We start from the raw sequence: 23,975 nt of genomic DNA, 5'->3' as shown, positions 1-23,975 counted from the left end.
AATTCAACGCCACAAGAGGTGAGAGTATTTATTTATAACACATATATAAGACCCACACAGGGTTTACATACGCGATACCATTATGGATCGGATTAACCAATAAAACTGACGGAGATATAATAAACATCACGGAGCCTAAATACCTAAGATCAATACTTAAAACCAGATGAGGAACGAAAGAGCACAATAACGAAGGCATATGCAAAAAAGCTGGATTTAATAACATTGAAACAGTGATACGGGAATATTGCTTGTCATACTACGAATCATTAGAAAGGAATGACGAACTACTCATAAAGGAATTATCGACTTCCAAGGTGAACACTTGGGATAAACATAAGAAAACAGTTCTGCATGAAAATTTAGGCAGGGTTAGCCTAGAAGAGGGAAAACAGAAGAGACGAACATTGCGAAAAAATCGAGAGAATCGATTATAGCAAATAAAAGCTGTTATCAGCAAGACACAGAAAATTATGCTTAGATTGGGAGGATGATGCCTTACAATACATTGTGTAAGTGTGCACTTCTAGGGTGGCTATTTTTCCCGGCACTGTGTGATTGGTTTTTAATATTCCAACGCAACAGATCATGAAACTACTATGGTTGAGAAATGAGAAAACATCATTGAGCTATTATGAAAAAATGGATAGTTGATAAAAATGTTTTCCTAAGAAGCTATAAAACTAAAGACAGGAAATTAAAATGGGAATATGTTGTGTCGTTTGCGGTGGGCAACTGTGGAAGGATAACTCGAGTACTGGTTTTTCGATCATTTTTACTTATATTCTGCAAATCTGGCAAACCGGTAAAAGCCAGGAAGTTAAATAAGTCTTAGAATCTTCAACAGTCTCTAAACTCTCTTTGTCGGTACTCGGCGCCTATTTCATCTCTTCAGTTTTCAGCCATTGCGAAAACTACGTTCGATTACTCTAGAAATGATTAGATGAAAACATCGTGAACAATTTTGCCTTCCAGCGAGATGCTAATGACGTTTTTAAATGCATATATCGAATATAATATAGTCCATAGTTGATGAATATTGATTTTCGAAGGTCGGCGATTTCCGATGGTAATTTAATTATCAACGCTTGATAAAAAGGTGAATAATTGTGTGGATCAATAAAGCTGTGCGGCACTTCCTCGTTCCTTTTCTGCTTCGTCCATGTAACCCTTGCTATCCTCGACTTAACGCGTATCTCTTATGCCTCAAGCCTTGTCTAATGCTCATTCTTCAACGTCCACGTTTCCCAACCGTGGAACAGTACATTCCACCACGGCGTCTTCAGCCATCGTATTTTTAACCCTCGTGCACCAAATCCGTACAATCAACTCTCTTCTGTTGGCTGAAGTCTACTTCGTGATATATATTCTCTTCTCATTGTTCTTCCTTTTCCTTCTCACGAACCACAGAAATTGTTTAATTAATATATTTCCTCAAGTTTGTGACATTATTGATCTTTACTTCCGCGTCGTATATTTTCAGATATCAAATTTATAAATTCTGTGCTTAGCATGGTGTGTTTGTTCTTTGACTTTTTTGGTGGACTTCCAATGTTTAAGACTATGCACTCCGATATGGGCGATATAGATAGGCATCGATAAATTAACTGGTATCAAAATGTAGCCTTTGAATTTTCTGAGTTAGTAATTTTCGTGGATTGTTTATTTTTCGATGGTGGGTGGTTATTGCCGTTCATATTGTTATCTGGTGCTGATAACTAAGAGAGCCATCGGGGAACTATAGCCTTCGGCAATAGACAGTAATGGAAAACTTTGTGTTCATTCATTCATTTAGTGTATTCATGACAAAGTCATACGATCAATTCAATATCTCAATTCCACAACTCAACGTCTATTCTACATTTTTTCAGTTTGAGTCAATTCTAAGTATTTTTCAGTTTACACCTCAGCGGATTGTTGAGTAGGCTGTACCTCCATATGCATTCAACCTACTTATTTTTACGCCATTGACTTGTCTTTTAATGTGCAAGTATTTTGGTTGTTGCATTAAACAAGTGACATTTCCGTTAAATGTAGAGTGGAAAGCCTTTTTTTGGCGTGATTCGTGGTAGCATAATTAGAAGGGCGTGTTATGCAATTTTCATAAAAGTGACAGTTAATTTGTTTGTCGGTAAATCTACCTTAAGTAGTCGAGTAGCAATTTTTTTACCCAATTTTTTCCATCGACTTCATGCCCTCGTCTCTTTGCCCGCATCTACGAACCAATGGATTGACACGCGCCGCTGAAGCGGACCACTGACACAGCCGGAACGAGCTTATTTTACATCGACTGCTCCAGTTTGATTTTGTGAGCGTATGATCTTGTGCCGGATCAGTGGCAGCCGCACTATAGGCGTACAGAACGAGAAAAACTGGAGGAATCTCAGAATTGGCGTAGACTCTATGGGAACCGCTTACCGTATTTGCGCCGAGCTGAAAATCTTCGGCTGAATGCTCTCAGAAAATAGAAATTTTAACATGGTCACCCTCTATTTCATTCAGACGCCATTTTTCATAGTGTTCCGTAAAGGTGACGTCTTTTCCTGCTGCAAATTATTGCCATTAGGTTTAGCCAATATAATTAAAGGGGATGAGGTAGCTTAGTGGGTAGAGCGCTAGGATGTTCATCGAAGGGTCGCAGGTGAAGCCTTCGGATTCTCAAAAAATAAATCATTGAAGTGGTGGCATAGGGAAAGAGACTGGGCAGTCTACCGTGAATGTGTAAAATTTACATGCCTGCGGTTAAGTCTGGGTTCAGTTCTGCCCTCACCACCTCAATCATGGGGTTTGAATCCCTGGGGTAGTGAATAGAACGTTTAATTGTGTTGTGGCTTTTGACGTGTTCTTTGGTCTAACGGTTATTTCAGTCAAGTACTGTAATGTTTTCGTAGGGATGGCTTTAAAGAAAAGCATGCTTTATTGTTTTCACAAGCGTTTCTAAAAACACTCTTCCTAGGTGAAATTATTCTTTTGTTTGTCATGAAGCATTGTTGGGCGAGAATATAGTCAGGAGGTGGGAGAGGTTAAGGTAACATTACAACAGAGTGTAGGCCAAACCACGAGGAACTGTGGAAAGAACTTAGCACGTGGGTGGGGAAAAATTCTAGAGATGTTTTCCCCGAGTGTAAAACGTTGACCTGAAAAAATACCTTTTCATCCGTGTCAACGATGTATTTAAAAGTTTGAAAGCGTAAAATTATGCCCAGTCACAGACTAGTAGACACTTGAGTGGTGAAACATCTAGGGGATGTTTGTGTTGTGATCTCAATCTTACGGATATTTGTAAGGTTGACCCAGATTAAAAGACCAAAAGTGTTTCCCTGTATTAATATTTATCAACAAAGGCATAATCACCGCTTAGCCAAATTCTGCGGCCGAGGTTTGAATAGGATCAGTCACGTGAAATGTAAAGTAAAAAACATGGTAATAGGTCCATAACTTTCTTACTTCGTATTCTTGAAGAAAGTCATATCGTATGATAAAACAAATTAGAGTTTGAATGTGTACATTGTCTTCATGTGTTTCACATTCGCTCGCTACGTCTTAGGCGAATATGCAAACCTAAAGATGAAAATAGATGACGAAACAAAGAAACAGGAATTAAAACAGATGAGGATGACACTGCGGTAGCTTGGAGATGGAATGATCTCCGAAAACAGATGGAAAATTTTCACCTCAATCGGGGATCGAACCACGGACCTTCTGCTTTCGGAGCATATGCGGTCTGAGCGTCTCATCGTTTTGATATGAGTCATTGCATGCACGGGTCGCCAATTCTAGTTTGAAACAGCTCGCTATTCAATGCTGTTATCGACTTATCTCGTATTGATGTCATAATAATCTATGCCTATGAAATTTGCGAAAAAATCCTAGTAATAGTAATTATTCCACGATATAGAAATGAATGTAGATTTTATTTTAGGAGATTCTTGATATAGGTGTAGCAGTGTATTTGGTGGAGATAGCAGGGTGTTCGGTGACCTGGAAATCCAGGAATACCTGGAATTATGCATGAATTTTTCTGCTTTGATTGCCTGGACATCTTGAATCGGGAAATAAAAACGGAACTTCCAGTATATTTTCAGGCGTGATGTGGTGGAATTTATGAGTATTGTCAAGAGTAAAAATGGCGTTTGTTTCGCTGACACCGATGCCTTACTTGAGCAGTGGTAGAGGAGCCGTTATTTATATGGAGGACAAAATAGTGGCTATCGGCGAGTGGTTGCGTGTATTTGCTGTTTTCGTTTAAGAACATTTATTACGATCGATGTTACTAGGCCTATATTTGATGCAAAACGAGTTCGAAGCAGGTTTATCGTAAAGCTTGATAATACCCAAGCAATGAAAATATGATATCTAGGTACATCTTAATCCGAAGAAGTACCTGAATATGATTTTTGACTATGATAAAATCAAGAATATTGGAATAGAAATGATGAAGTCTTGCCAATAGTCAGAAATTTCAAAGACGTGGTAACAGGATAGCTTTTTGTGGATGATTTTAACACGTTGTGCGCGGCAGTGTTTAAAGGTCCCGTGCCCCTCATTTCCGGCAGGTATTTAAACCTCAACATTTTAATATGCATTCTTCTCTTTAATGTGCCATTGTTACTTGGTTTTTAATGATTTTAATGGAATTTTTTGTGCTTACTCAGGTATGACGTAAGTGATCCTTTTTGGTGTGATGCTAATGCGTGAAAGTAGCAACTTTGAAAACATGAGTTTATTTAAACAAAAATATAAATGCAGACATTCTAATGGTGTAAAAATTATTCAAAATTATATTATTAATTATAGTTGTTCGTTACATATGTACAAAATATATAAAATGAATTTAAATTGGAAAAATAAAATTATTCAAGCATAAAAACGAGAATTTCCGTTGTCCGTCCTTTGTGCAAACGAAGCCTCTCCTACTCAGGAAAAACGAAGCTTCTCCTGGTCCGTACGCAACGTGTTAAAGAGCAGTTGCTTCCTGGTATATTCATACGCTCACGTCCCTATAATGTCTTAAAAGTCGACATAGATTATAGAAGTCGCCAAATTAAATTTGAGTTCACAATATATGGATTATGCTGGTTGTGAGCTCATGCGAAAATGACCTTAACAACACTTTCATTTTTTGTGCTCTGGGAGCTGGAAATGAAGTCACTCTACGAGTTTATTGATTTCTGAGAGGAGCAGACACGACGGCTTATCTTTCTATTGGGTCGCGCTGGTGAGGATTTATTGGAGATACGCGCTCTGTGGATCAATGTGGATGAAAATAAATTCCATTTAAGAAGACCAGCCAACCGAATCTCTTTTCATGATCCGTGAATTTATGGCTCTTTATTGAATTCTGTTTCATCAAATTTAATTCTCCCTCTTGAAATAATAATGTTCTTTTTTCCCTACTTTCTTCCATTTTGTATTTAATGATCGTATCTTGCGTCAGTTGATGAAATAAAGTTTTCATAAAAATGACGATTTTAACGTTGTCCTGTGTCATTAAAACTGCTCATTGAAACGATCGTGGTGTCGAAGAATACCTTACATGCACCTCATACCTAGCAATTAAGAATCGAATGCTATTGTCTCTGTAACTCCTTCATGCATTGATATGTGACTCCATGAGTCCATTCTGGGAGAATGGGCCCTAATAAATGCGTATTCCATAGAAGAACTTGTAATAATTGATTTAGCGCCAAAAAAAATGCGGAAAGGAAAGCTCCTCTTTCGTCATTTTAAAGAACTGCAAGCGATTTTAAAATACTGTTTACACCGTATACACGCGCAGGTGACGAAATCTGCATTTTGTGTAGATGAAGGTGTGCTTCTAATCCTGGGTCTTTTCAACTAAATGTTTAGGTGAAATCGCAAAATATTGTTAAAAATTTACATCAAACAACATTTTTCCATTAAGTTATTGAGTAATCGTATCCTGGGCCCCTTAAAATTGCTATCTCAATGCATTGCGATGCAGTATTCCACCTTTAATTTCTCGCATTTTCTCAAACTCTCGAACGGAACACCCAAAACTCGCTAAAGATAAGGAAATTCAGTAACTCCTGGGATACTTAATCGTATAACCTCTTCTGTTTGTCACGTGAAATTGCACATCTACCCTTCCGTTTATTCTTGAAGGAAAATTACTTCCGTAGTTTTCTAGTAAAGGATGTAATGTACTGAGTGTTGTGGTTTGTGAAAACATCCTAAAATGATCGAACTGCTTGGGGTTAAATGTAATTGCGCCGTCTGAATAACGTATTTTCTCTCCATTATCCTCAGGTACAACACTTTCCTCTATTATTGCACCTGGAGATGACGCTAAAATAAATTGTAAAACGCCATGAAACATACCTTTTGCTTTGGACGTTTATAAGTATTCTTTATTCAAGTCCAAAAAGGGGTTCCGTAATACCTCATTAGACAATTTTGTGTAAATTTAAAATAATTGTTAACTCTATTGCGTTTTTTGTATGAGGACTCTTAGTTACTATTTTATTTAGATCTCTGCTGATTTACCCCTTCCGTGGAACGAAATTATTTCGAGGTTTTACGTAGAAATTTTCTTGTAACTTTTTTCTCCATTTCTGTCAAAGCTGAGTGTAGTAAAGGTTAACTTTTGTTTCACAGTTAACCATAAAAAGAGCGCCGAAATATCTCTGTGATATTTTGGTGCTCTTGTACCATTTGTGGGCTACGGACTTTATCTCCAAGTATCTCGGGAGTTAAAAGAATACTGCATAAATTTTATGATTTTCATTTATGCCAAGCTCTACTGTGGAAATACTCAAGGTCAGTTGTCCATTGTCCCTTGTTTTCGATGTGATTTTATCCGTTTCAAAACGGCACGATTTCACTATTTGAGTGATATATTAAATGTGAAAGAATGCTGGATTTTTTCTGTAGCCTTTTTTCGATGGAGCAATAATGACTCAAGATTGATCGGTGTTGTTGTTTCTATTTTGAAAAAATTGGAATGATCATTTTACTCAAACTTTTATCCTCTTTTAGTTTCGGTTACATCAGCTCCCGAAAAGACCCTCTCCGACGCAATAGCTTTGTCTACCAGATGGTATTTCTAAAGACATGCGGTGTCCCGGGTGTTTTTTATTCATTTTATTGCGATCGTAAATGGATTGGTGCTTCAGCTACGTAAAAGCCTATAAAGAGCCTCTGTACATCCTCATGGTAGGACTTATTTAGCCTCTTTCGTAGAGGGATACATTTTTTTGCGTGCTCTGAGATTGAGTACAATTTTGACCGGAAGTCCGTCCTGTGTTTTTCTGTAGTCGCTTCTTGCATTGGCCATGCCAGTTCTAAGCCTATCATAATAGCGTGTACGCTTCTCAAAATAAATTTTAGAACCTATGGCTTTCCTCTGTAGAAGCCGCCCAGAGGAAATGTTTTTCCTCAGAGCCAAGCCTTAGCAAAAGGGTTTTCGTCTAGGCAACGATGAAGATTTTTTTGATTTTTGGTACTACTTGCTTACGCATTTAAATTTCATTTTAATTTGTCACAGCCGCTTCAAGTCAACGAAATGTATTTTCTACTCAAGTAAAGAGAAAGAATTTATATTACTAGTGATCTAAATGGCATATTATTCCCCATGGAGTTATTGTAATAGAATCATTGGCGCTTGTATGGCTCATTGGCATTGTGTGGTTACTAGTATAAGTCATTACAGTGTACTGCATGTTTTATTCCTCACAGTGAGTGTAAACATTAGAAGCTATTTTCCGGAGTGATCGTCTACCTTGCTGGTGGTGCGTTGTGTTTTGTATAACTTATAGGATACATTTCCGCGAGCCATGTCAGACTAGCATCCGGCTTTATTAAATATTGGGTATTAAAAATGCAGAAAGGGTCTTGCCAAGATAATTCATGGAAACTTTTAGCCTCCGTGTTTGTTTTGGCCGAGATTATTGTGACACTTAGACCGAACCGATTTTGACTTACTTTACCGCATATTTTTTCAAGCGTTAACGATAGTTTCTATTTTCAGATTAAAACTGATTATGGATCTCAGAACTTATTCGTTCTATCGGAGATTAGATGTTAGTGTACTTCTAGCGTATTTGTTAACTTGACTAATGGGGAAGAAATGAGTTGACCCGAAATCTGTTCATTGTTATCTTCTCGTAAATTTTTCACCTTTCATTTAGGTTCAGTTTTAAAGTCAAGCGACGATTTTTGTTCTGTCTCAGTAAACGTGAACCAGTGATTCCAAAGCTGATAAAAAGGTTCGAGTTAATCTCAATGTAACTGTATTAGAGTAGATACACATCTGTAGTCCTTTGTGTAATTCAGTGATTCAGTCATGCAGACTTCCGTCTAGCTTTGAGGCCGGGTGTTATCGAGCCCAGAGCACTTCCTCGGCTGGTCAGAAGCTGAAATACTGAAAGATTCATACGCCACACATTCATAGGTAGAATTAAAATGCTTCGAATGGATATTTGTCACGAGATGAAAAATATAACTTTAAGGAATACATTTAAGGGCGTAAGAGAAGGCTCATAGAAGAAATATATATTTTTCGGCTGTTTTTGATGAGAAAGGAAATTCTAAATGAATCTTATTTATTCCTGAAGTAATTAGTTTAAATTAAGACTATCGTACGTATGTCCTTACGAGTATACTAATCCCAAAGTGTTGCTCAGTTTAGCAAAAACTTATGACCAACAGTGATTAAGGTGGTTCTATCGTATGGTAAAAAGCTTTGTCTCTGATTTTACATTGCCTAAAAACAGTCGCAGTGCGTTAAGTTACAGAATACAGTATCAAACAGCTTCTTTGGGGCTTCAAATGAAAGAAGAAAAATAATAATTGTTTACTCTTGAAAAGTGTTTTGGAATGAGAGGTAATCCTTAATTTAGGTTATTTAAATAGCAAAAGGACTACATGGAAAATGCTACGTTTTCCTTTAAATTTGTGGTAAGGCACAACTTTCATCTGGCTTAGACATGTTTCAATTGATATCGTATATTTGGCGGTCATTGCAGAAAATTTGCTTGATCTCAAAATTATATTTACTTTTGTTACCGCTTCCCTCACTCCAGCAAATTCTTCAATTTAATTTCAATTTCTTCGCTTTCATTTTCAATCTTGGGGTATTAATTTACATTTCCTTAATCGCAAACTAAGTAGCTCTTATATTTAAAGATTAGAATGATCAATTCGAGTTGTTATTTGGCTGTAGTGTGTGTGTCCGAAGACTAAATCCAAATGCCAATTAGCGTAAGAAGGAAAAATGTATGCGAAACCAGTTTGTTGGTTGTCTCTGGCAACCAAATGAAATATATTGAAGAACCTAAAATGTATTTAAACACGATAATTATCTCCTTTATCAGCGAGGAGGAGAATGTGATGATTGCCCAAGACAGTTGCTAAACCTATTACGGAGATAGTATTCCTTCTGATGTTTATTGTCCTTTGTATTTCCTGTTCTTGGAAGTATACAAAGTGGAGAAAAATTGTGTCGCGAATTTTAAACCTGGATAGCTGATGTTTGGGTTGAAAACTCACCATTTTTAAAATACAAAAACTTTGAGCCCAGCGATTCGATTGACTGCGAGTTTTTCCTGTTACGGCGTTCTCTGGACAGAGGCAAAGGCAAATGCAGGCAAAGCATTTGAAGTCATGAGTTGTCCAGAGCGGTGCAAACTCTCAAATAGTATTGACATTGTCAGTACCGTTAAATACACTTGAATCAATATATTGAAATCAAAAGATTACAGAAATATTCTGGTACTTTTTTTTGATTAAGAAATTCTTAATATAATAATTTTTGCGTGGCGGACCTTAAGTCCCCTACCTCTAAAAGGTTTTATTTAAATATCTAAAAATCCCTGTTGCCGGTTTATTTGTGCAATTCATGACTTCGAAGATAGACTTCGAATTCGACTTCCGGAGATAGCGATGTATGCAAGGCATCCGGCATTAGGGCAAACTCGCGGCCAACTGGAGCGCTTAACTCAAAATTTTACTTAACTTAAAGTTTCTGTGGTTTAAAAATGCGTTTTTGACCTAAACATCATCGGTAATTTTTTTCCTGCTGGCATGAGCTATCCAGGGTTAAAAGTTCGTGGTACAATTTTTCTCCACACTGAAACAAGACCAGGCGTCTTCTCTCTCTCGTTCAAAATGTCATCGCTAGAGGGCAGTGACATTTCCCCATCGCCTTGGTGTAATTTTTCACGTGTTATTATTCCGCTCAGTAAATCCTCCCGTCTGCTTTTCCACGTTTGCGTGTCTGTCTTCCTCCGTAGGGGTCGTTTCCACTCTTCGCCTCTTTTGGGAGCTCTGTGCATGTAATCCTTCGGTTATTCCTATTCGGTGCCCTCTTCACCGCCTTGACGCTGCGCCATCCATCCATATTGGGGATCCTATGTGATCTGGCGATGGTTGTCGTCTCCATAGTAGGAGGGTTGCTCCGTGTTGAGGCTGGTCTGAGAGGTTCGCCGCTCGCCCCCTGGGGATTCGCCAGCGTTCTCGTAGTAGGGTCTTCTTACTGTAATGTTGCGACATAATGCCTGGGGTATAGACGTCCAATGACCTCCATAGATGCTCACAATTCCAGTCTATAAAACTTCTTTTAAGAACTGTTTGAGCAATCGAGCATAATAAGTGATACATGTTGAATATTAGCACTATCTCTTGCCTTTTAATGAGTTGACGGTATGAGGATTGTATCGCTGCATTCTTTAAACTGACCTATCTCCGCGAAGCTCTGACAGTGAGAGAATAACATAATGCCTGAGGTGGAGCTACCCAATGACTTCCATAGATGTTCACAATTCCGGTCTTTAAAACGGTTTTTGTTGATTATTTTGTAATTATAATTGCAAATCAAAGAGATTGACGAACCTTATGGATGCATGTAAACACGATATTATCTCCCTAAACGGGCTAACAGCGTAAATGTAGGGTTATGGAGTAAATCTGCGCGTATTGCATTTAAACGGTGTTGTTATTGGTGCTGATGCTATAAATTTATCCTCTTTTGTATTTAATTTCAATAGAACGAGTCCTTATGATGCTTATGGAGTTAATGGTCCATGTAAACTTTTATTGCTAACTACTATGTACCGCGTAAACCTTAATGTCTTGGGTATGTGCTAATGCCATGGCTATTTTCCCAAATACGAGTTAAATATTATGAATTTACCCAATCCATGACATGAATCGTGAAATATACCTAGGCGAATAATCGATGCTTTTCTCTCTCCGTTCAGCCACCAAATTTTGCACGTATCTGAGGAAGAATCGTCCATTTTTCGTGGATGGCTCTCGTTCTTTCGAGTGTCGCGCTTCGAAGCGGGCTGGCGCTCATCTCGCTTCGACGACCACGGCCCGTCGGACAGTCCCCCCATTGTATCGGGCGCTCGCAGCGCACGACGCGGCCGTTGAGCCCCGCTCGAGTCATTGTACTCGCATGCGAGAGACGCATCGTGCATCTTATGTGCTACTTTTGTTCTTGATCGCTGTACATCGTGTTTCATTTTTAATCTCTCATTTCTACATAGGTTTTCCGTCCAATATTTCATCTGCAAGTACCGATTTTTTAGTTTTTTATTTCGTTTAAGATTCATAGATTTCCTCGTGCGAATTTGCCAGCTTTATTTGGTTCACCCGTTGTTAACGTGAGCTGCTATTTTCAGGTATTCCTAGTTTTATTATTCTCCTCTTGTTGTTTGAGTGATTTCCGTGATTGGGATTTTATTTGAGGATTTATTTCCTATAATCCTTACGTTTATCTTACGAGTATATGGTCTTATCATAAAATGGTTGGAAAGCCTTCTTGTTCAGGGTTTGTTTTATTTTTTTTTAATTGTAGTCTTATTTTGTCGTTTTTTTCGTTATCAAGTTCGTCGTGTTGCTGTATAATGTGCGTTCAAATGAATTGGCATAGGAGTCATAGAGAAAATTACTGAAGTCTGCGGTAGGGTGAAGAGGAATAGAAAAGATGTTTAAGTTCGATGAAGGATCAATGAATGTATAGGTACGTAGTGGCCGAAACTTTGAATGGTATCGGTGGATTTTCGTGAGCAGTGATGCATGGGACATGGTGCGAAGACAAATTATTGCAAATCTTTGGAGATGACCATCCAATGGCATTATGGCATTCGTCGTTCATTAAAGGATTACTCCATCTCCCCCTGATGAAGTGTTTTAGTTGCTTAAATTTGATGAACTTTATGGATATGGGTTAAAATAAAGGTAGAAGAGCAACATTTGTCCTACTTCCACGATATACTCTCGTATTTAATACGTCGGAAACGGATACTTTGTCTAAGATATGAAGTAAAGAGTTACATCGTCGGTGAAGGTGCTCCACATCATAGGATTTAGATTGCGACAATCGTTTTTTGTGGAGCTCTCGAAGAATATAGCATTAAATGACATATCTTGAGTGAAAATCTCCAAAAGCATTCTTGTGTTCTCTGAAAAATGTCATATAGCCGTCAGTTGTACTTCAGGAAAAGTATTGAATTTCGCGAACCGAATAGTACAATGCACATTCAGAATGACTGTATTTGTATTTTAAAGAAAATTAAATTTGTATTTTTTGTACAAGTACAAATAGAAGGTAAAACAAAGAACACAAATCATGGACCTCAACGATGGTTGGAACTATCCTATGCCAACATTGACGAGGTCATCTGAACACCACCCTTGTCGGTTCCACATGTCTAATCTTTCCCCTAGATTCGTTCTATTAATGCTATTGTCTGCTAGGGGCTCACGGACTCGAATTTTATAATTATTTCGTCTCTGCCGTCAACTCCTCCTATATAGTGTCCTTCTGACTTCTTTACCATCTTCCTTGGTGTAAGTATTCTTCTATAAATAACAAGTTCATCTACTCGATCCGCAAGTAGTTCCCTGATCACGAAATATGTCTTCATTCCACTAGCCACTTTCTGTATTTGCCGCCAGAAAGATTTACACTGTCATTTTTCCAACGATATGGTACTCCTCTCAGAAGTTAATAAATTCACTTTTTTGTCTCTTTTTGCCTTTAAAATTTTTGAACCCCATCGGCAGCAAATGGGGATGTAAGTTGTGTGATGACCTTCAATAACAACATGTTTCGCATTCTGGTTTTATTATCCCTATGCTAAACATTTTATTACTGATAACAGTATAAAGGCCTTTTTACACGGTACATTAACACGTACGGGTTAATGTCTAAATGAATGAGCGCGAGAATGAACGCCAAAATGCGCCGTGTAACCACCCAACTTGTGCAAATGCATGAACAGAGAATAGAACATGGTCTAATTTGGTTCATGCATTCATACATGTTCCGTTTCGGTCCACAAAAATCATTCACGCAAACAGACATTAACTCATACGTGTTAATTTTACGTGTAAACAGGCCTTAAGAAGCCTTTCGTGCAAATACAATATTAATTTCAAGCTTAAGTTATTATAACTAACCAGACAGTGACTTACCCTTCTTAACTGTACGTAGTATTCATGTATAGGTATATAGCAGAGTGGAGCGCGTAATCGGAAGATATCTGCCGTTTATAAGATGATTTCTTCCTTTTCCTCAAATGAAGTTTTTCAGTTGCTAAAATTTGATGAAAGTTATGGACATGCACCGTAGTGACCCAGTGGGTAGAGCGCTTGTCTGCTGACCGAAAGGTCATAGGTTCAAGTCTGGATTATGCCCATGGCGCCTCAGTACAGAGATTTATGATGTTTCAGGTCACTCAAAAAGAGTCTTCTATTCAGAATGTGCTATATTTTAATGCCCGTGTCCTATCTCGAGGTGAGATCCACCCTAACCTATCCTAACAAACCTTCGGCGTGGAGCTCTGTGTTTGTGAAAAGTTATGACTGTTGTGCAGTGTCAATTTTTGAGTATGCGGGACCAGCTTTCTTCGTGGTTGTTTAATATGTCCTTTTTTGTGCTTTGCAGGGCATCTGAGGAGGGCGTCGCCATGACGTCACCGCCGCCGTCCCAGATGAACGGAGACGTGGTGTGCGACAGGTAAGACAATCCTCTCTCCTCCATCACACTCGAATCGATTTCTTGAAACAGAATGCTCACATCGGCATCATTTGTCATGTATGCATATTTAATCACCCTTACTTCAAGTTTATGAAATATGTGTGAATACCCGGGATGGCAATCGGGACTAAAGGAAAGTCAAAACTGGTAAAATTTCATCAGTTTCGTTCCCGAGATAGAAATGGAGGAACGAAACGAAATGGATTTAAACCCGAGGATCTAAACTCAGGTTCGAAACGAAATCGCAGTCAAAACTACTTTGGGTCGAAACTTAACTAAAACTCTGGGACGAAACCAAACGCAGATATTGTTTCGCTCCAGAGTGACCACGTGCTTCATCTTCGAACGGTTTAGTTTGGACCCACACACCGAGTACGAAGTATGATAGAACGAAGTAGAGGTTCGGCCTACCGCTATTAGATGCATGGGGCACTCATATATCTTCCACTTACCGGGCAACGGTGTACGCAAACTGGCCATTCAATTTTTAAGCTGAATTTTTTAACCCCTCTACTCGTATGTGAAACGTAATTGGTCGAAAATATTCCCTCTTATCCCCCTCCACTCAACTGCTGGGATCGAAAATGAACTATGAGCAGCGGAGTTTCGATTAATTTAGATTCGTTCCCGGGAGTGAAGTTTCGTCCTGGATCGAAACCAAACTCCTTGGTGATTTTAATTTCGTGCGGGAACGAAACTAAACCTAGGCCTCGTATTTTTGTTTCCCTCCGGGTTTCACTTACTATCCCTGCTGAATACCCTTTAGTATTTGAGGTAAAGGTCTCGTTTACAAAAATGTGCCACGATAAGTCCTTCGAGTGTGGTGTGTCACTCTTTCGTCGGTGGCAACCTCTGCTGACAGTAGCTAACGTTGTTGTGTCGTTGTTGCTTTCTTCGTAGGATTTACAAATGACTTATGATGTCTGAATATGAAATTAATGCTAGTGAATCTCTCGCGTCGTGCTATTTGGTTTGACGGAAATTAAATATACTGTGATATTTTAAAACGCTATTTAGAAGCAAGCCCGATGCTGACTGACACGCGATCTATTTGAAATTTGTTAGCAAATATTGCCCAGAGTATTCATCGCTGATTTTTAATGGCTTTGATAGGATTCAAGTCATTCCTTGAATACCAATCTTCTTCAACTCAAGGTTACTTGACCTTTATTCACGTGCTCATGATGTTGGCGTATATAGAATCCCATCTTTGAATCGGTAAACATCGTATGGAACGCTCAGTTTTTTCATGTGTTTTGAAAATGAAAAGTGACTATGGTACCTTTTCCTTTCTTTTTCTTTCCTCGAGTGAATAAAAAATTATGCTATTATGATGTGTTCTTAAATTCCCATTAGTGTGACAGCCCATTTTAATTCCAACATAATCCTGGCTCCAATACTATCAATTAGCTACAGTATGGGAATTGTAAAAACAATTAATTTTCCTAAAATTTAGATTTTATTTAGTTAAATTTATTAATCATGTGTAAAAGTTTATAATTCCAAGGGAATATTAAAGCATCAAGGAGGAAAATAGTATTCGTTGACTTACTCTTGGGCTATGTTCTCGCCAAGTGCTCCAATGGAATTCCAGTTAATGGACTTTTCTTGTCCCCCCCCTCCCCGGTGTATTTTTGGGGAAAGCGTCTGTCCAAGTTCTCCATCTTTCCCATGGAGAGATAAGAAATATACCTGGGCATCATAATTCTCACAGTTAGAGCCATGAGTTTTTGCGACTATATTTTTACCAAGTAATGGGGAAAATAAGATGATTCGGAATGACACGAATTATAATCCCGTTGGCGAAAGTCGTAAAAACTATTAAATCGCATTGTTTTCGCTCTGGATCTTATGATTCGCGTTTATCCCAAATTATCTTGACTCTCACCACTTCATGAAAAACTCCTGGCTTCGCTATGACACACGGCACCTGCTCAGATTGAAATTTAGGAATTAGGAATCCATTTTGCCTGCGTATTGAACTCCTTGGAATTTCAGTTTTATGTGGCCGAGGAAATAAGAGCGGTTCTTCTCAATTAAAGGTGTAAAGACTGTAAGGTGACTTAGGTCGTAATCATTCTTCTATGCAAGTTTAATTTTAGACGTTGCTTCTGTCGGAAAATTAAAGATTTTATCATGGAAGACTCTATTAGAGACGGGTGGCCGTTCAAATTGAGGTTTAAGTTTGTTCAAAATCATTGGAAACTTGAAATATTTCGAAAACGATGAGTGTGGAGACATGTGACGCGTCAACCTGAGATTCTCTTTCAATCCACACGGGGCACGTAATTGCACAATCTGACGTGTGTACGAATGCGCAGTCAAAATTGGGTCTTGTAAAGCGGCGAATTGCTACTACGTATGCGTAAATTCATGGATATCGGATAACAATATAGCATCTGTTCTTATATCGTTCGTGCATTCGCGCAAATACACGCCATGAGGAGAAATTAATGGATTTCTAACCTGCGTAATTACGGGTCCCGTGTTAAACGGCCTCAAGGAGTTGATTGAGAATTAATTTTCACTTAGGCATCATTCGCCATGCATACAGCATTAAATCGCCCTTGCTTTAAGCATGTGCAATATGTGTGATTACCTTCACGTATGTGAGATAATGGTGTCGTTTACGCAAAATGTGCCACTGTGTTGCATACAAAAAGTCACGAGCGATTATGGTAGTTCCATATAGTGGCGTCGGTTAATGAGTTTCACTTAAAATGAGTCTTTGTGGTTCCTAAAATTACGAGTTTGAGACGACCCTTTTGCAACTTCTTTGGCGAGGACCTTGGGGACTGGGTTATTCCGCAGTGGCTTGACCTTTGCCGCACTGTCGTGACCTTTGCCGCACTCGTCGCCGCCGTCGCGGCAGTGCTTGTGCCAAAGGGCCCGAGTGAGGAGTGCGGCCCCCTGTGGTGCGGCCTCCTCGTCAATCCTGTTCTGCGGTCTTGTCGGTAGGAAATCGATGCTACAGATCAACTTTATTTCGGCTCGTGCCTTTAGTGTATTTACTCGCTTCGACGGTTAGTACAATGCGACAAGAATATCATCTTTAATCACATATTTTAGAGAGTTTCAAGCTTGTTTATGTTAAATTAGCGTTACTTACAGTTTCTTCTTAACCTGATTCTTCTACTGCTGATGCATCTTCACTGGTCCTTGGTTTTTCTGGACATCATCCATCTACATCTACATAATACCTTGCGAGCCATCTCTAGGGTGTTTGGCAGGGGATGATCAATCACCAGCATGCAGCATGCAATTGGACTCCCACATGCACACTACACGGTCCAAAGAACGTCACGCATTCTAACAAATTATACTGCCATATGCTGTTAGAAAAAATAATAAAATTAAGAAACATGCATTAAGTTTTACATAGGTTAGTTGGCTACACTACAAGTCATCTAATCCTCTCTATCCATACTAAAATTGAAACGATACAGAGAAGATGAAATTGTCCCAGCGCAAGAATGGCACGCACAATCGTGAAGCGTTCCACTTATTTACTATCGTAGGTAGTGAAATTAATGATGCGTGGTTGGTGAAAGCTAAAATAGCACCGTAAATTGAGCTATCACCTACATGTAGTCAAGTGCATGTTGGGGGATATTATCATCCCCAGCCGCGGACACAAGTGGCTCACAGGGTATCATGTACATCGATTGCTATCGATTTGTTTTCAATTTCTGACCCTGCCCTTTCTTAAATTCTAGTGGAAAGTTGGTGATATTGTATATCTGAATACCTGACCGTAAGAATCCGGTTACATTCAAGTCAAATGATTTCTTCCCTATAAAGTTCATCGTTGGTGGGTAAAACGTTTTGTCTGTGCACGTACAGAGTCACTTATTCGTTCATGCAATATTTTGGAAGTATTTTCTATTATTTAGGATCACTTTTGGGAGTACCCGAAAACCATCTCGAAATAGAAGCCGTTAGTTTTTATAATAATCGTAGATTCGCCTGATTCTTGTAATAGTCATTTATTTATTGCATTTATCAATACATATATAAGGTAGCAATATGGTAAACAATGTGAAAGAACGCCATTAAATGCGAATATTATTTATTTTACTGAATTTTAAGGGATTTATATAAACACTGCAAGGGATTTTGAAATTTATCATTTCTAGTTCCCCTCCGTCGATGTCATGGAAAAACGTTTTCCCCGTAAGAAAATTGTCTATCTTTCTTAACCGAGAGTCTGGTGTACTTAATCTAACCAGAACTGGTGGTAATCGCCCTAATGATTTTATTCCACGTCAGCGGTCAAACCTAACCTGGTTTCATAAGGCTGCTTGTGGGGAGGGCTCTGTCATTGATTCCCAATTCCTCCGGCTCTCGCCCCTGCGCCCACCCCCGTGTCTGCCGCGATGTGCTGGGTAGCATTCCCAAGTGGTGTGATGACTCATAGTGGGAATCTTTACCTGATCGGAGGGAATATATACGCCGAGTATCGATTAAATGTGAAGCTGGCTTTTTTCAGAACACTTCTAACCTTTTTTTACGGTACAATCGTTCGGTGTATTTTTATCAACTCTGTAAGCTGTGACACCACGTGCCTACCTGCGCATCAAACGCATATCATTATTGAATTTCACATTATTCTTTTTGTAATATTGGTAAGAATATCATCGTTTGTGCACCAATGATGGTTATTTTTATTTTCAGTGTGGCATAGAAGCCATAATAAAATAGATAATAGGGTGGTTTCCTATCATTTTTTTATAGCCTAAATCGAAAGATTATTACTCCTGGAGTACGCATTTCACGCTCTTCGATTTCAAATGACGATATCTATTTTTCGCGATTAACCGAAAAGTGAAAATTTTCAAGCGCGCGAAAACGCGACGGTTAAGTATGAATGATGGGAAAAGTCCGTGTGACGCATTTCTGGTTCCCGCTGCCGCCCTGTGAGGTGACCTTGAGGCGAGGCTTGAGCGCTGATACGACGCAGGTTGCGAGCAGGTAGCAGAGTACCTACCCTGCTAGCAGGAAGTGCTTGGCTTAAATATGGATTATTACTACCTTATCAAACAAAGGAAACTTTCCGACCTTAGACAATTTTAATGAGTGATTATTAAGAGATGTTTCCCTGAGCTCTGTGACTCATGCATGAATTGGTAATCTTAGACGATGTAAAACTCCTATCGTTTCTTGTAGAAACTAGGTCCCTGTGACGTCACGTGGAGTGGCATCGCATGGGCGCCAATCTGGCCTTTATCAAATGAGGTTAAAATTGACCATTGCCATTCTTTAAACTTGGATTACTAAAACCAAATAATTTGTGTATTATGAAAACCCTAATAGTGGGTAACGAATAGCAATCATTGCATTCCGTTTTCTTTGATGTAGGAAACTACCCTCTTATGTGTCGCATTAAATGATGAAGGGAAATGAAAGAGAGCGCGCACTAGATTCAATTAATTTATTCCCAGCGAAATTATTATTTATTGCCGTATGATTATCATCGAATTGTAATTTAGCGGAGCGTAACCAAGCCTTGTAATGCAGTTGAGCGGGTTTTAGTCGTCAGGCCATTTCATAGCGATGTGCTATAATCTTGTATCACAGATATAATAAATAATTGGAAAATCGCGCTGATGCTCAAATTTTAAATTTCAGTTACAAATAACTTGCATTGTTCTAATTTGGTGCTATGATTAAAATAAATTAAGAACTTTTTACAGCAATTTTTAAAATTAACTTTTAATTAAGATGGGGGATCGGCTTGGTGTTTTGGCGCTACCCCTGTTGAGCCCGGGTTCAAATCCTGGCAATTGCCTATGGCAGTGACAGGTCTTTCAGAGGTTACCCTATCCTTACTTGAGTGCTGTGTGGGGGTTAACTCAAGTGCATCTCTCCGTCCGAGCCGTAGTGTTCTTGGCGCCTTTCCTTAAGAGCAGACTAATGCCGACGATGTTTTTTTCTCCACTCTTCCTTTCCTACCATAACTCCAAGTCATAAATGGCCTTAGCTGTCATACGCCTCCCTTAAAAACAATACCGTATCTTAAAGAACTAATTAAGTAGTGGTGTCATCACCATTGGTGAAAAATCCTGAGATAGGAGAAAGTGTTCTCCAGTTTATACCGGGCCGAACGATTTAATTGTTTTGACGTTTCGAAGTTGATCCGTCGTCCTCAGATTTTAAGGTTTTTGTGTTTACTTCGTGGAACCTCATGTTAATTGTTTGTAAATAATTAAAATAAATTAAAATACTTTGTAGAAAAACTTTAAATCCCATGAATTTTTTATTGGAACGCCCTGACCGATTTCAATGCTCTTGTGTCGTTATCAAGAGACATTTTTTTGTTAGTACAGAGTTGTATTAGATTTATCGAGAAGTTTATTTTGCTCCAAATTGGAATTATAACGTCGGTACAATCGAACATTGTGGGCAACCCGAGAAATCTTCGTATTATCAGTTCACCGGAAAAGCCTGAGATACTTCGTGATTAAATACTGAGATAGATTTTTCGTAGCTCTCCAATCAATTCTCCTGTCTGCGAATATTTGCTGGTGACGGTAGTTGTAAAAAGAGGGAAAGATAAATCTCCGAGGGATTAAAATAGACGCACTCGATCAACTGCAGATAAGGTGGCACCTGGCAGATTCCACCCTCAACCCTCCGCTCCCCTCAAAATGCTTCGACCCACGTGACAGCGCCCACTTGGGCCTCAGCCCCAAGCGCGTTAGTCATCCACTCCCTTTCCCCAAAACAGCCCCAAAACACCACCCAATGCCTCTACTCTGTAACCATCCATTCTTTGTGTGCACACCTGTGGTATAGGGCAATCTATTTGTACCGAATGATGCTTCAAGGGAATGAAATCGTGCTTTTTGGGGAAACCATCTGTTGTTATTCGATAGGCATCCCCGATAACGTACCCTAATTTGAGGCTTTTATGGCTCAGCTTATATATTTTTATCTGGCCAAAATGGGACTCACAATTGTAACAAAAGAGTGTTGATACAATAAAAATAACGAAAACGTATTTTCAAAAGGCTAAAACTGTGTTACCTGAAATATGTGATCATTTTTTCATTCCACATGCTATGAAAACGTGCTCATGCTGCATCAAAGGGCGAGGACAGCATGGATAAGTCCGCGTAGTAAATTAATAGGAAAATCGCGATGAACTTAAATTTTTAATTATTACTGCTAATAATTTTCATGGCTCTAAATCGGTACCAGAATTAAAATAAATTGAGAAAAATTTTACAGCAATATTTTTAATTAAGTAATATTCTACTCTGCGTAATATCTGCCGAGCGGTTCACCGCATCTCCGCTGCTCCTCGGCCTTACGCATCTACCTCGCTTGGTTCGTCGTCATTAACACTCAAATGAACGCTTCTTATCGTCAAGAATCGGGTCTCTATGAACGACCTAATGGAACAGAACTTTATTGACATCAGTTGACTCGTAAGAAATAGGCGGCAACTTTTGCATTTTTTCATTTCGATGTTATTATAAAATGGCTGACTTTTTTCTTCATAATCTATTTTCCCCATTCAATTACCGAATTATCGTATAAAGTAGCGATTTTAGAGCAGAGTGAACTACAATCGCCATTATAACCAATCACTTTTACTAATTTAAATTAAAAATTAAGTTAAAATTTCTTAGCCACTTAGTTATAAAGTTACGATCCAATCGCGGCGGAACCTTTGTTACAGAATCGGTTGGGAATATATATTAAATTTTTATGCGGTATGAAAACCGCTCTCTTCCTCGCTGTGTGGCCCTAAACCATACGTCGTAAAAAGTATACCCAAGGGAAAATAAATGTCGAGCGTTGTAAGCATTTTGTCGCATCTTCCCCTCCTGGCTTTCCCGCTGAAGCACGTGCGGACATCAATGGAGGAGGAGGAGGAGTGGAACAATGTTGGAGTGGTCCTGAAATATCGCTTTAATTTAGTGCGCGTAAAATATTTATGACCCCAGCGTGGAACTAATAAAAAAGTTGCTTAATCCTTTCAGGGGAATTATTTTATTCATTTTCCCAGATTGTATTTTCTATGCCATATACCTTGAGGTTTCAGGGAACTGCCCCGGTCAGTCTATTGTGACTACGCTACTTCAACAGGTTCTTATCTAATCAGTAAATTTTATGTCACTCTTTAGTTACTTGCGATTGTGCAAATTTAGCGTTGAGCTTATGGCGTTGGAAATTTTGTGTTGGGTTTAAACTTATTTTCTTCCTTAAAGACTTAATTTCCTTAAAAACTTAAACTTCCTAAATTTACGAACGTTCTGTGAGGCTCTGAAGAATATTTGTCCATCTATTTTACTCTATACAGGGATAAAATTTTGTATTTGGGGAATCGTTAACGACGCCATTGTGCGAATGGCGGAGGGGGGGTTAGTTATGACGTTTAAATGGAAGGCAGTTGGTTTTATTTATTTTTTCCTTATTCTTTATTTCAATATATCATGTGCATTATGTTAAATTGTGTGAAAATTTTGTAGCCACTTCGTTATGGTTTTCAGTTCGTTTATTGTAAGTAATAGATAATTTCCGTGTGGCTTTATTATTTTTATTTCGTTCGTTATGTTATTCGTCTTCGTATCGGTACGTGAAGATGATCCGAATTCGTCTAAACTAGTTGTACAATGCATAATCATAAAGTGGACGTTTTGGAGAAAATTATATGTCTTTGATAGCATGTACCAGACTTGAACATGCTTGCAATAATAGATAATAATAGACTCTGACTTACAGAGCACCTCGCCTTCCACAGTTGAATTCGTGGTACACGAACAAGGAATCCATGCCTCACTACTCGTATTAGCGATATTCAAGGCTTAAATGCAGCCGGGAGGTAGAAAAAAAGACCACGAGATTGTCAGAAAAAGACACCCACTTCCATTCAAGTCCACTGGTGGGGTTTCTGGAGAGGCCAAGACATGTCGCCGGAAGCTCACCTCCGGCCGAGTTCCAGCTGGGCCATCCGCTGGAGCGACCGACATATTCGAGGGGAGGAACGACCGTCCTGAGGCGGCGGAAAGACACCGTCCCATTTCGCAATGCACCTTTTATTGTGAACCATATCTTAAGGCCGTTTTACACGGTACACGGAATTGCGTAGGTTAGAGCTGCATTAATTTCTAAAATGGCGTGGAATTGCGCGAATGCATGAACGAAATTAGAACAGGGGCTATTTTGCCGTCTCGCATCCACGCATTCTCGCATGTGTTCTAGCAATTCACCGCTTTACACGACGCAATTTTGATTGCGCCTTCACACGTACGCCAGACTGCGCAATTCCGTGTACCGTGTAAAACGGCCTTTAGGGCCATACTCGATTCAGTGCGTTATGTTTAAACGAAGAGTAGACACAGCCATGTGGCTGTTTAGCAGCCAGTGTAATATTTTTTTCATGTTTCATTGGAGGCAATTAATATTGAAAGTTTTGTCTATATTTTTATGATAGAAAATAAAATTTGTAGCGTACTTTCAGTATATGTAGTTATCAGAAAAAAAATCTAGTTTGCTCTTTTACTATGTTTATCCTGTCTTTGTGACTCGCAGTTTTCTACTTTCTAAGTCACTTCGGTTTCTTTAATGAGTAACTTGTGTCTCAATACATCAGTATGATTATGGATATAAGATCAGGTATGACGATAAGTTCTTACTATACAGAAAAGTCCGATGTTGGACAATTAGCTTGCATTAAAAATGTTGCTGTCAACTCTGTTAATATTGATTAATTATTCCCAGTGGTCAAAAATAGACTAAGACTTACTAACTTGCTTTTTTCAGGCATCTAATTTTGAATCTGGTAATAAGCAACTGAAAAAATTAATTTAAGAACACTGTAAAGAACAACTTGTCTTGATATATCAGTTCCTGATTAGTACCAAGTTAAGTTTTCGTTACCAAGGAAAAACGATTATATTGAATGAAATAAAGTTATTGATATTAGCAGTAGGAACGCAGTTGTGAAGGAGATAGTTTA

At 38.8% G+C, this 23,975-nt stretch overlaps 1 protein-coding gene and 1 non-coding gene across 5 annotated transcripts in view; both read left to right on the top strand.

The window, feature by feature from the left end:
- LOC124171921 (IQ motif and SEC7 domain-containing protein 2) overlaps window positions 1–23,975 on the top strand; it is a 251,094-nt gene that overhangs the window by 54,965 nt on the left and 172,154 nt on the right. For all 4 annotated transcript variants that reach the window (XR_006868012.1, XM_046551345.1, XM_046551339.1 and 1 more), the window contains exon 2: window positions 13,916–13,987. Coding sequence is in view for 3 of the 4 variants with exons in the window: in XM_046551345.1 (XP_046407301.1) it covers window positions 13,916–13,987 (72 nt within the window). In the remaining variant the exon portion in view is untranslated. The remainder of the gene's footprint in view (window positions 1–13,915; window positions 13,988–23,975) is intronic.
- On the top strand, window positions 17,414–17,516 carry LOC124171945. The gene has a single exon (XR_006868023.1). It is a non-coding gene; the product is annotated as a U6 spliceosomal RNA (small nuclear RNA).

The sequence above is a fragment of the Ischnura elegans genome, chromosome X, assembly GCF_921293095.1.
Source record: "Ischnura elegans chromosome X, ioIscEleg1.1, whole genome shotgun sequence".
Lineage (NCBI taxonomy): Eukaryota > Metazoa > Arthropoda > Insecta > Odonata > Coenagrionidae > Ischnura > Ischnura elegans.
Note: the sequence above shows the minus strand (reverse complement) of the source record. Positions and strands in the feature narration are given on the sequence as shown.